General features: G+C 45.3%; 1 protein-coding gene across 3 annotated transcripts; it reads left to right on the forward strand.

Moving 5' to 3' along the window:
* Positions 1 to 654: 654 nt before the first annotated feature.
* AMIGO2 (adhesion molecule with Ig like domain 2) lies at positions 655 to 9,496 on the forward strand. Of its 3 annotated transcripts, XM_037390197.1 has the most exons (3): positions 655 to 959; positions 1,652 to 1,736; positions 7,768 to 9,496. In XM_037390197.1, exon 3 carries the CDS (start codon positions 7,841 to 7,843, stop codon positions 9,404 to 9,406), a length of 1,566 nt encoding a protein of 521 aa, XP_037246094.1. In that variant the 5' UTR covers positions 655 to 959; positions 1,652 to 1,736; positions 7,768 to 7,840; the 3' UTR covers positions 9,407 to 9,496. The 3 variants fall into 3 exon arrangements, with proteins under 3 accessions (XP_037246094.1, XP_037246093.1, XP_037246095.1); XM_037390196.1 differs by lacking the exon at positions 1,652 to 1,736 and having other exon boundaries at positions 656 to 959; XM_037390198.1 differs by lacking the exons at positions 655 to 959; positions 1,652 to 1,736 and adding an exon at positions 1,778 to 6,657.
* Positions 9,497 to 13,798: the final 4,302 nt, after the last annotated feature.

Consider the following 13,798-nt stretch of genomic DNA (forward strand, 5'->3'; position numbering starts at 1 on the left):
CAGCTCTCCCGCTGATTCCACGGTCCAGACAAGCCGGTACGTGGCAATTCATCTCAGGTAATCCCCTGTGTCAGATGAGAGGCTCCTCTGTTCCCGTCAAAGCCCAGTTTACTGGGAGCCTCCGTGCGGGTTGACCGTCCAGTTAACTGAGGGACTGCTTTCCTCAGCTAACACAACGCATTTTAAATCTGCCGGCCCCTCATGAACGCCCCGCGGTTCCGTCTCCGCTCACGGGAGCTTGGATGATTTAACAGGGCCGGCACCTCCCGCGGCGCCCCCCGACAGCCCTGCCCCCGGCGGCGGAGCGGGGCTGCCGGGGCGCCGAGGAGCTGTCGGGCGGGATCGGGGCTGCTTTGCACCGGAGCGGGGGGATCGGGGCTGCTCTGCACCGGAGCGGGGGGATCGGGGCTGCTCTGCACCGGAGCGGGGGGCTGAGCCCGCCTGGGGCGGGGGGAGCTTTGCTCTCGCTTGGCTGGGAAGCGGCGCGGTGCGGTGCGGGGCGGCGGGTACTCCCCCGCACGGGTCCGCGGCCCCCGGGGAGGCGGGGGGCGGAGCAGGGGCAGGCGGTGCGCTCCTCCCCCGGGGCACCGGCAGCTCCGTCCCGCTGCCGCGGAAACCCCCGGGAGCGCGTGGGGGAAGCGGAGCTGGGTCCGGCGCAGCGCGGGGGGGAGGGAGGAGGCAGGAGGGGATAAAAGCCCCGGCGCCGCTGTGACCGGGCGCCTACTGCCTTTCCTCCTTACCCGCCGCCGGCACCGGGCCTCCGCCGCATCCCTGGGGGCAGCGGCCAGCACTGCCCGCGCCCGCGGGGGAGCGCACCGGGGCCGCTGCCGCGCTCTCGGCGGCCCCCAACTTCCCCCGGCGGCGGCGAAGCGGAGCGGAGCATGCGGGGCCGGGGCTGGCGGCGGCGGCGGGGCCGGCATCGCGCTTCCCGGACATGAAGCGGCCGCAGGGAGCTCCAGGTAACGCTGCCCGGCGGGGAGGCGGAGCAGGCATCCCCCCCCGTCGCCGGGCTGTGGCGGGCGGGCAGGGTCCGGAGCCGGGGCTGAGAGAGGCCGCCGGAGCTGGGGGCGAGCGCAGCCCGGCAGCGGCCGGCATCGACCCAGCTCCTACCTCCGCCGCGCAGCGGAGCGGCGGTGTCCGAGCCTGCTGGGGGGAGGCGGTGAGAGACCCCCCAGGGGAGTGTGGGCGAGGCGAGGGTACAGCTCGGTGCCTGAGGGTGCCCCTGCCCCGATGCCGGCACACCCCACCGGGCTCGCCGAAACTTTGCACTCCGCCAGCCCCTGGTAGGGATCGGGGGGCTGCAGCAAGCAGTGCCCATCGGAAGGCTGGCAGGACCCCCCCCTCCGTCGTAGGCAAGGGGATTTCTCTAAAGTTTAGTCCGTCAGAGCAGCTTTTGGAGGCGGTAAGGGTCCTATGCTGGGCAACTAAACTTTCGTTAAGATCTGGCATTGCCTGGAGACTGGTTGCTGACACTGTAACAGGCACTGCCGCTTATCATTGCATTTTTTCTTAATTATTTGCTGATCTCCTTAGCAACTGAAGTCATTTGCAAGGTTTAAGCTATGGTGCAGCTTGATTTACAAAGTAACATGGCAAAACCGATACATTTGTTGTTTCACTGATGCATATCTCCCGTGTACTCTCTCGAGAGGGGTAAGAGCTGCGGTGTGTTGACTCCACGTAGCTGGTACTGCCATAAACAGACTGCTGATGATTAGTCCAATCCAGGCTCTGTGGTACGTCACCCGCTTGCTCATCCATGTCTGTTTGCTTTAAACCAAGTGAGTTATCATGGGTGAAAAAAAATAATATATATATCTTCAGAGAAATTCAATCTTTAGTGAGGGATGAGTGGGAGAAGATAGTTTTAGCTTGCTAGGGTTACTAGGGCAACTTCATCTCTTAATTCAGCACTATTGAGGTCTGGCCAGGTGCTGGCTAAGGGAGAGCACTCCATTTGCCAGACTGACCTCAGGATCAGCTTGCTGCAAAGGTGAGGTAAAGCCATTTTTTTTCATTGCTGTTAGGTCCTGCATCAAGCACAGCTTAGTCCAGTTCAGGGATTATGCCAGTGTATCAAGATATCACCCAGAGGTAGCTCACCAACAGTCTCTGCCGTCCAATCCATCATGTCACTAAATCTCATGGATTACGATGGTCGGGTAATCCAGATCTGCTCAGTCAAAAATGCTGAGCACAGCTATCAGGCAGATTTGATGCAGAGGGTGCCTTTCCCACTTACAAGTGATAAAAGCAGAGTAGAGCCTGGAGTGAGGTAGCCACTACAGCCATATTTCTTCTGACAGCATCCCCCCCACCCAGATGCGCACAAGGAACAGAAGTTTATGCAGACCTTCCTTATAAGTGTAACATTTAAAAAGATTAATTATGTAGGATGCCACTGCTCTGTTTGTAATTAATGGCTGTGTCATGTACTTCAGCAGGATTCATAAAGTTAGGATTAAAAGCATGAATAATTGTACTTGTACAATATTCTTTTTATAAATTAATAAAACCCCATTCTAACAGTTACTTTTTCTTCTGAGTTCATGAGGAAAGCTTTGTCAAATGCCATGGGGGAAAAAAAAAAGACTGTGAGAAAACATTGTTAACACCTGAGCCATCACTGTTTTATTTTATGTATCATATCTAACTAATACAGCCCTGACTTAGCTGATATGTAAACTGGTAAGAGGGAGAGATCAGCTGTATGGGCATTGGAAGTCAATGGAAAGGCACAAAGGTGTGTGAGAGGCTTGTGGACTGGCGAGACTAGGGGACAGACAAGTCAGAGGAGACATGGCACAAGGGAAAAAGCTAGGAGATGTAGAAATGCTGTGGCCCTTTTGGAGGATGGACTGAGATCTTTAATATTCTCCAGTGTTTGAGCTTTCTAAAGGCCCAACAGTATTTCTGCAGTAGTACAGCATGGTTGTGTGCTAATATTTGCATTTTCACTGTGCAGAAAGTGCCAGTCAGATGTGGGACTGTTTGCATCACCGATGTACTGGAAGATGCTATTCCTACTGTAAAGCATTTATCAATCCAGTTTGTTCAACACTGAAAAAACTAATGGTAGCATTTGCAAAAGCATTCAGGTGACTCGTGAGCTCTGGTTCAACTCACTGCTTAGATTATAGATTAAGAGACGTGCCACATGAAGATTTTTTTAACAAAGTCTCAAATGAACTGGGAGAGGTAGCTTGGTGTACAGGTTTCCCTGGAAGAGACAGCAATAAGCCTGAAGGTACTTACTGGAGAAGAGAAAGCTGGTGTAGAGATTATTAATGTAGCATTACTGGAGAGAGAGTGGAGTGGAGAGACAGCTCAGAGAAAGTGGAAATAAGTGTTTGGGACATTAGTTGATCTTGCAGTGATAACTGATGGCAAAGATGTTTATGGTTACCTGGCATTCCACTTTTCCATAAGAACCTTTAGGTGTTCATTACTTTTAAAAAAAACCCAAACAAACTAAAAAAAAACCAAACAAACAAAAAACAACAAAAAACCCCAACAAAATCAATCAACTGAAATAAAACACCAATAAACACACATTAAAAAAATCAAAACCAAGGGTCAAGTCCTCAGCTTCTCTAGGAGTTGATCTGTTAGTCAAGTGAGCTGCTCCTGACAACAGAGGATATTCCCTACTATAGGAGAACGTGTCCTGCATTTCTTCTCAAATAGTTAAGAAACATGTTCTCCATTACTGCACAGATGATTCATCTCAGGGAGTACTGTGTTTTTGGCAGTGAACTTAAAATATCACACTTTCATACCACAAAGAAATTATTTCTTGAAAAGAATTCAAGTACAAAACTCCCAACCATGCCCTTCACTTTACTATAAATCAAAAAAGCTGTTTATCCAGCTCATTCAGAAATAATGGTGAAGTACTTAGCCAGAGTCTGTTGGCACGTGTTAGCTGGTAGTATTTAATAGCACTATCTCTCTCGAGAAAACATGTAATACTGAAGTTTGTAAAATAGCATTTTTCTAAGACCTGAAGTAATGTTACTGGGATGAAAGAAAATGCCACTTTTTAATGTAAGGCTGGTTGTAGAATAATTTTTATTTTTTTTTTGCCACTTAACGTGTACACATTGCTAACCCAGTAATGCTTATGCAGTCATTTTAAACAAGTTCAAATGATCACACAGGTTATAAATATTGATGTTGAACATGCTTGGCTTCACAGACCATCCTGTGTAATCTATGCAGAAGTTTTGGGGAACACGGGTTGAGAAGCAAATTGCAACTCAACAGTCCTACTCTCCAAAAAGGCGAAGAACCTCTTGGAATTGTAGGCACTGCACGGGGAGTTGGGCATGACAAGGAAGGTTTCCACCTCTCAGGGCACTCTCCAAATAGTTTTCTGTGTCCCATGGTATGTTTACAAAGCCTAAAATTTGGATTTACCTGAAACAGTTTTCATCTGGCAACTTCAATGAGCTTTAGAAACGGAAACCCCAGTTTTCAGCTCTTGCAAACTGGTTTTGCTCCTTAGAAGTCAAAGGTATTATGCTGATCTACACCAGCCACTGATCTGCCTTTGGGATTTGATTGCAAACTGGCTCAGAGTTTCTGGTGAGATAGTAGCAGGTATGGATGGAAATGAATATGCAAGGCGATTTCATGTATTAAACTTGTAATCTTTCCAGAACTGAGCATTGACATAGTATGTTGCATTTGCAGTATCTCCAGGATCACAGTACTATTCAACATAGGAGCTGATTTTTCAAAGTGCTATTCATCTTTTTGCAGGTGTATTTACATGACAAATTAGGCTGCATATGTTGCAGAATCAGGCAATTCTAATATTAGTGGGAAAGGCAACCTATGTAGCAGCAGCTTGTCTCCCATTTTGTGGGTGCTATATAATTCAGTCTTCACACACATGGTTTATGATACGCGTATATGGTTTTCGGATACCTTGTTTCATGCAATATACTAACTAAATGAGCAGTTATCAAATTATTTTTTCATCTGTCAGTGTGTTTCCATTGTGCCTTAGGCACTGCATGCCATACAAATCCACACCAAAGTAAAGAATTATTTCTTGATGGTCATTTCTATAATGCTTCATAGGTCTCACCCTCTAGAAGAATTTGTATCTATCAACTGTTGCCATAGGCTAGCTAGCTAGCAAAAACAACCAAGTTAGGTGCTTAGGACTGGTTAAAAAAAATAAATTGCTCTGGCTTCCTATCTTCTCAATGAAAACCCCATGCAGTTAGATACTTCAGTAGGATCTAAAAGCCTAGAAGATACTAATCTTTTATTCAAATCAATCTATTTATTTTTAGAATATTTCTATAGTTAAGAACATGTTGCTATACCTCTTTTACAGACAGGGAAGCAAGGAGAAGCCCTTACAGTCAGAAGTGCCAGCTAGCATCAGAGCATTTTAACTCTCATCTCAGCACTTCTTCAGATCAGTCCTTCCCAAACTTAATGTGCAGAGGTTCCTTATTTTCTAAGCATCAGGCTGGTTACTGCAATATGTTCCTTATTTTCTAACAGTCACCACTTCACATAATTTGCCTGATCTCACAGGAATTCTTTGGCAGAGGCCAGATTATGCTCCAGTTCTCAGGTACAGGCATTTACTGAGCCCTGGATATAATCACCCTTTCTTCTCCCTGTTCCTTCTCAGAACCTGTGCACAGTGTGAGGAAAGGGTTTGGGGAAAAAAAAAAAAGATTAAGTGATCATGTAACTGGGGACTGTACATAAAATTGAAAATGGCACAGAAAACCTTCATTCTGACACTTCAATTTTTGAGCACTTGACTTGGCAGTCTTGCCGTTCTTTTAATACAGTTTTTGGGAGTGCAAACATTTAAAGCTAATGTATATGTAAGTGCTTGTGAAAGGTGAATTCTCCCATCCTGCTGCACTCATATTTCTTCTTTCAGTGGGTCATTAGGAGGTCCAGCTCTTTAGATCCATTGCACATCATCTACCACTTGACTTAAGAGTAGACTTGTCAGCAGAAAACAGCAGCCGGCCAGATTGACAAAGGGTTAGAGGGGAGGGGAGCAAGGAGCTGAGGGGGAGTGGAATTTAGTGCATTTCACATATATTAACTATTTGCATAGATAATCTTAGACTTATAAGTAGCAGATGCAAATTCTCCAGAGAAGTGTGTTTTAAGGTTCACCTCCTGAAACTCTTGCCTCTCTTCTGCGTAACCCTCTTCTTGCCCTTTACACCCTCCCCACTTGCTTTTCCAGTCTCCTATGCCTCAACAGACTTCATCCTCAAACTACCTCCTCCTCCTCAGTTGCTTCATCTGCAACGACGATGATGGTCTGTTAGCATTTTCCTCCCCTGGTTTTGCCCTTTCTCCCCTATGCATCTCTCATCCTCCTTTTCCCTCTCTCTTCTTCTTTGGCTGCCTCTGTGCCCCGCTGTCCTCCACCTTTTAGGTCTTGATTTTAATGTTTTTGTACTCAAGACTCACCCTTTCCTCAGCCATCTTGGCTCATCAGCTAATACAACTTCTCCTTTTATTGTGCTTCTTTCTATCTGTGGTTGCTTCTTTCTCCTCCTCCCTGCTGCCCGCAGGCAGCCTCCCAGCTCCTGGCCATAGCTGCTGTCAGCAGCACAGAGCAGAGATTGCAGGTTCTGTCCTGCTCAGATACTGTACCAACAGGTGGGTGAGATTGGAGAAATGAGGTTAGTATGTGGGAGCTGAATACCACGCTTGAGCTGTGAAGGGGTGGGTATAATCAATGCAGATGGATTCACCTGGGAATTTACTGACAAACTCTTAATAGGTATCCACGGAGAATGAAAGTGAGCAGAAACGTTCATTACTCTGCAACGTATGTGTACATTTTCTTAGCAGATGGCAAAAAGCATATCCCTTGGCACAGAATCACTACCCTGCCAAATGTTACGTCCCTCCTTCAAACCATAGTGACACTAAAATATTCTCAGAAAAGAGCATGGTTGGGTTTGTTCTTACTATTGAAGTATGAGCAAAACAGTCTTTTCCTGTATTAAGTTTTGAGAAATGGCTGACCCATTCTTACTGAAAGTTCCCCAAATTTGTGCCTGAGGTAGGCACCAGACATGAACATTTCCTCCTCAACAGTTGTTCTGGCAAAGGTACAAGTAGCAGAATACAAAGTATAATACAAAATATTCCAATTGGACATCTTGAATAGCTTTAAAAATAGGCTGTTGCTACCTGAACTATCAGTTACTGAATTAAAAAAAATAAAAATCATATGACATTTAAAGCTAAGTAGTCTGAGAAAATTCTTTTCTTGAAAATGTGTGACATTTTCCAGTTGGGAAGAAACACATGTTGTAACTGCTCCCCACTAGACAAAAATAAAATAGCATTTTTGGATGAGACTTTTTCTTTCCTGTACCACAAATTTTCTATCTTGTTTGATCTGGAAACAAGTCGGGGATGCATTTGCCCAGTCATGTTCCACTATAACTTTTCTGATTTATTTTCTGTATGAACTGTCAGAAATTGCATTACTTGGTGCAAGACAGAAGAATAATTGCATTGGTTTTGAAGAGAAAAAATGTATCTGTAGTGTGAATATTTACACAAGTGCAGAATTTCATGTTTTCATAAAACCAATATTAAGGTTACATCACCTAGGAACAACTAAATTTTATAATTAATCGTATGAAACATTAAGGTTTAATTCCCTTTATTTTTCAAAAGGCATGCATAAGAAATCAGGCAGGGTATGAATCGTAAATGTTAATGAGCTGTACCTCTGTATCCCTCTCTTGACAGTGATTAGTCCAAAGCTAACTGCACACATAATCTGCAGCAAGGAGCACTGGGAGGCAGCTAAGAGACAGTGACAATGTCTTTAAACTGGCGGACAATTCCCACTCGACTTGGAGTTTTAAAAGTGAACTGCAAAGGACTGGCATGCCTCTTGGTCTTCATGGTGAGCATTTGCGGCAGTGCCCCAGGAATGTGTCCAACAGCCTGCATCTGTGCCAGTGATATCGTAAGCTGCACTAATAAGAACCTCTCTCGAGTGCCAGGAAATCTTTATAAATGTATGAAAAGGCTGGATCTGAGTTATAACAGAATTGGGGCTTTGGAGCCTGAATGGGTCCCACTGCTGCTGGAGAAACTGAACACTTTAATAGTCAGTCATAATAGCATTATCAGCATTGTCTCTGGAAGCTTTTCCACAATCCCGAATCTGAAGTACCTAGACTTGTCATCCAACAACCTGAAGACACTGACCAGCCCCGTGTTTCAGGAGCTAAGGGCACTGGAGGTTCTCCTGCTGTATAACAATCAGATAGCACAGATAGAGTCTTCAGCCTTCGGAGGATTGTACAAATTACAGAAACTGTACTTAAGCTATAACTCGCTCTTGCATTTCCCGCTGGACTTGTACACTGGAAAATTTAAACTGACAGACCTTGCGTTGCTGGACATTTCCTTTAATCACATCCAGTCAATGCCTGTTCAGCGCCTGAGTTCAGTGCCAGCCAAACATCTTAGTGGAATTTATCTTCATGGCAACCCATTTTATTGTGACTGTATGCTGTACTCCATGCTAATCTTCTGGTATCAAAGGCACTTCAGCTCGGTGATGGACTTCAAAGGCGAGTACTCCTGTGTGTTGCAGTCAGACCCAAGAGGTTACAATAAACTGCCTTTACTGCAGGACAACTTTCTGAATTGCTCCGAAAGCACCGTCAACAGCTCGTTCCAAGCCTTTGGGTTTATCCACAACGCCCAGGTTGGTGACAGGCTGATTGTACACTGTGACAGCAGAATCAGCGATGCAGGCACGCACTTTGTTTGGGTTAGTCCGGACAATAGATTGCTAGAGCCAGACAGGGAGACCAACAACTTTAAGGTGTTCCATAATGGCAGCCTGGAGATAACAGATGCCCAGCTAGAGGACTCGGGGCTGTATTCCTGCATTGCAATAAATAAGAAAAGACTATTAAATGAAACCATAGAGGTTAGAATAAATGTTAGCAATTTCACAGTGAACAGGTCCCATGCTCATGAAGCATTTAATACAGCTTTTACCACCCTTGCTGCCTGTGTAGCCAGTATCGTTTTAGTACTGCTGTATCTCTATCTGACCCCCTGCCCATGTCAATGTAAGGCAAAAAGGAGGAAGAGAAAGCTGAACCAAAGCTGTGCGCACTCATCCATACTGAATTCCACACTGCCGCACGAGCTGCCAGCCGACGAGAAGAAGGCTAGCACTGGTAAACGGGTGGTTTTCCTGGAACCTGTGCACGAACCAAAACACAGTCAGAACGGGAAAGTAAAACTGTTTCCTAGCGACAACATCATCGCCGAGAGTATCTTAAAAACTACTCGACCAAAATCTGACTCCGATTCTGTCAACTCCGTGTTCTCAGATACACCCTTCATGCCGTCAACTTAGTCTACTGCCTGTGTTTGTACCATGCAGTTACATTTCCGAATACCTCCTTTGCTTGTAGCAACCATCAGGAAAAAAAAAAAAAAAAACAAATAAAAAGAGATAAAATGTTTTAAAAAAAAAAGTATCTATTGTCGGTCCTTGAACTGTGTCTCCCCTCTCTGTGAGTGCAGGGCCATGCAGCGGTGATATTGTTCAGGAAAAGGAAAAAGCATGGCAGAAATCTGAATGCCTTCAATGCACGCTTAGCCTTGGTTTTTACTCTCTGGTCCATACACAGCAATTTCTCATGCATGTTGAGAGGGGCTTTCAGTGCACAGAGCTGACTCTTCAGCAACAGAAGCTGACCCCTATAAAACATTCTCAGTCATGCTGATAACTCAGCTGCTCTGCAGTGAGCACAGAAGCGAACTCAGATAGCTGCTGAGAAAAATGTCCAGGCTTCCTGCAATTCCTTTTACAGGCTCATAAAATCTTTACAGTAAAGTCATGAGGGGGAAAAAGTCATGAGTTTTCTTGGATTGAACAGAAAAAAAAAATCAGATTTGCCACCAGGATGCCTGGCAGCTGGGTTAATGTTTGTGTCAAGCAGCTGATAATGTGTTTGCCAATAATTGCTTGAAAACTTTAAATGGGGGTCATTGTACTATTGTTATTCAAAACTTGGTCATGGGATTACTCATGAGAAGTAAAGTGTTTGTTTATAAATATTGACACATAATGAAAAAAGGTTAAAGTTAACACATCACCTTTGCAATTGGCTTAGTTGAGGAGTAAAAGCTATCAGTCATGAAGACTCATGCTAATCAGCAGTAACTCATTAAGTTGGGATAACTGGATTTATTGTAATCAGTTGTCTTAAACTCTGCTCACTGTAGGCTTGGCATCATATGTGGTGAACAAGCCTGCCACTGTCACCAGGGCTCCTGCTTCATCTTAGGGGTGGGTGGCTTCTCTTCAGAGGTAACTTCAAGAAACAGGGGAAATGTTTCAATTGATCTTTTCAGTGGCACATGGTTCCAGCAGTCTTAGAAAATTTGCTTCCTAGAGATTTTTCTTAAAAGAGGAAATAAATTATTTGGACAATCTCATGAAACATATAGAAGACTTTATGCACTGTGAATTCAGAAAGCACAACTTTTCTCTAGATTTGGCTCTCCTCTTGCATGTGCTGCTTCCTTCCTTGCCCAAAAGTATTGTCAGAGTTTATGAGCCTGGTAAGACTGGCCAGGACTGGTCGTGCAACCTATGTTGCCTCAAGTGTTGTGTTATTGCAATGAGGACACTTCTATTTATTTCTTTTTCTGTTAAATTTGCCTTTTTTTTTTTTTTTTTTTTTTTTTTTTTTTTTTTCTTCTAATAGTGCTTACTTACATTGAGATGAGGCTGGACTTTGCCAGTCTTCCTTACATTGATTATTACCAACTTCAAAGGCGTTTTGCAAGGCATTGCAGCTTACCAAAGAAGAGTAACTGGAGCGTGTCTGTCTCATTCTATCTTTGGGGAATATACTTGAAAGGTAAAGGATAAACAAAATCAGAATCAAAGGGCTACATGGTATGGCAACTGTGATTTATTTTTGAGAAGCTTACTGTAGCAGCCACTTGCCATTTTTTATGATATCTTTTGAGAGGCATGTCATCATGCTAAAGCTTCTATCTGGCTGAGCCAAAGCTATCAGCAATTGATTTGCTACAGAGAAATCCTGATGTAGCTAATTGTTTGAAAGCAAGCTATCTGGAAAACAGATTAGATCGGGAAACAGTGTTGCTGTGATGTGCACAAAGTATACTGGAAAAAGGGACTGGAAAACTGCTGGAGATTTTCATTCAGATATTCAGGGAAATGGAAAATGGTAATTCTTTTTCTAGGCAGACGACAATAAATATTTAGCAGCGAGAGATGGTCAGGGGTCTGGATCTTTTATTTGTACATTTGTCTGTGTAAATCTAAAGATTGCTTCTGATATCAAGCAGGTTGGTGTCTTTTCGTGAAGCTCTTTCCCTCTTTTGTCTGTATATATGCATTAAACCAAAGTCCATGTGTTTACATGTAGGGTATGATGGAAAAATAGTGGTTGTCTTTGCCAAAATCAGTGGTATAGTTGGGTCGTCTGTCAGTGAGTCAAAGACTTGACAATGTCTCCTTCTCAAATATTTGTTTATTGAAAAGATTCAGCTAAACCCTGTTGATCTGCTGCTGTGCCACGTGCATGGTGGGTGGATGGGTGTCCTCTGTGTTGTGCAAGGAGACAATCAGTGACCCGGGGCCAAAGGGCTGAAACGGTGATGAGGCAGACTGGGAAACAGAGAGACAAATACTCCCTTGCAAAGTTGTACAGATCAGTTACAGCCCTGGGCAGATATTATGCTCTGTTGTCATACATGAGGCTAACTGACCCAGATTTCAGTTTTTACACAAGGGCTCTGATGGTCAGTTCCAAATTGGGCTGAAAAAGAAAACAGGCTGGTGGTGCTGCTGGGAGGCAGATGTACACATCTCCTTAGCAGCTACAGCTGAGTCGGTGCACCCCACTGCCGTTCCGAGTGCAAGGCAGTGACATTACGTATTGAACCCACCGTGCATTTTAAATCTGCATGGTAATCCTAAATAAAAAAAGGTAGACATCCTGCAGACTTTTTTCTGCAGGGCTGCTGTCCTGCAGCAAGAGCCTGGGGATTTGTGGGATCAGATTAATCCTACCAGATGACTAGAGAAGCTGGGTGTTGATCTAAACGGCAGATATTTGCTGTGACTATTAATTGGCTGGATTTTACTGACTGCTTCAAAGTGCTCACAGTTGTACCTGTGATTATGAACAAGGTGGTAAAACCAAAGCTTTTGGAAGAGCCATTGGCTTGTTTGATACTTCTTTACATTATCATAGCCTTGTGAGTTCAGGAGGTGCAGCTTTAATAAAGACTTCAGAAGTCTGCTGAATATTGATCATATAGGACTGACACCATAAATCTACAATCCCAGTCCTTCTTTGGAAGTCTGTGGAAAGCCAATGCAGGTTAGTTCTTCCTCCCTTCCCACTGCAATGCAAGCCCCCCAAGGGCTGTGAGCAGGGATCTGGAACCACCGTCCAGGTCCACGGCTATGCAGCACCTTTGGTGGTCGCATGGGCAGGAGGGACTGCCCAGACACCACACCTGCTGCTCTGGTGTGGTCCACCCTCCTCACAAGTCTTCATTGGCAGGCCCATCTTACCGCCATGTCATCCCTGTTAGCCTATGTCCTGGATTTCCCGTGCTGTTTCCAGCAACTACCAAAGAGCTGAATGATATTTTTAACACAGAGTGAACTCAGTTCTGCAAGGTATTGAGTGCTCTGGCACTGGTCCAGCCACACTCTTAAAATGGGTTTGCAGTAAGGCAAAGGTACCAACCCACTGGAAAGAAGTCTCTGGTTGGGCACGGGGTTACTCACTGTCTCTGCAAGATGCCTGAAATGGGATATTCCCCAGGCAGCTCAGATAATGCCAGGTGAGTTTTGCTTCCCTCGTCTTCTTCCCAGTGCCTGAGACTGTGCCACACAAGGTCATAGGCAGGACTCTAAGCTACAGCTGAATACTGAGTCTTGGTGGGGCTGCTTTGAACCTAGGTCCTCCACTGCTGTAAGGTGGTGAGCGGCTTTTCTCTTGCTCAAGAACCTATTGCATCAGTTTCATCTGTCTCACAGAACAAAAATAGGGGTAATGGCCATACACAGCTCTGGGAGGTCATGTCCTTGCCTCTGTGTGTTTCCAGTACTGCACATGTCTGCAAGGCATAAGCTTTTGTGGACTGCGTTGGAAATCGGTTGTGTAAGGCCAGCATGAAACCTCTCAAGCCAGTCCCGAGTGTAGCAACAGCAACTTCACAACTGCTTGTCTCCCTATTACCCACCTGCAGTGGCAGGTGAGAGGGAAGGCTGCTACTATCTGACTAGTATCTGACTGGGACTGTAGAGGAATGAAGCTGGGCTAATTAACATTGATAATACACATCTGTAGGCTGGCTTCAGGGGCAGCATATTGGCTGATGTAGACAAGATGCAGGTGTGGCTGCTTCTGTTAAGAGGTTGGGCAGCCAAGGAAGAGACGAGAAAGAAGCAGAGAGAGAATACACATTCTGGATGAGGTGAGATGAGAAGGCAGCAGAGGGACTGTATGAAGAGTATGCTGGTATGAGGTGGTAAAAGACCTTGTTGCAGCTGGTTAGATTGGAGAGTGCTGTGACATGCGATCACCTCGCTAATGATGAACAGGTACAATGACTTACTGCCCCTCAGATAGGCTGAGCAGCTGCTGACCAAGCTGGAAGCTGAGGGTGAAATGCTTTGCTGACGCCACTCCTTAATCTGTAGTTGGTTATGACAGCCAGTGCCATGTCCTTTTAGCCCAGGTATTCA

Source organism: Falco rusticolus, chromosome 5 (assembly GCF_015220075.1).
Source record: "Falco rusticolus isolate bFalRus1 chromosome 5, bFalRus1.pri, whole genome shotgun sequence".
In the NCBI taxonomy this organism is placed as follows: domain Eukaryota; kingdom Metazoa; phylum Chordata; class Aves; order Falconiformes; family Falconidae; genus Falco; species Falco rusticolus.

Coding starts and splice junctions, on each gene's coding strand:
- AMIGO2 (XM_037390197.1), top strand. CDS start 7,841: ATGTCTTTAAACTGGCGGACAATTCCCACTCGACTTGGAGTTTTAAAA.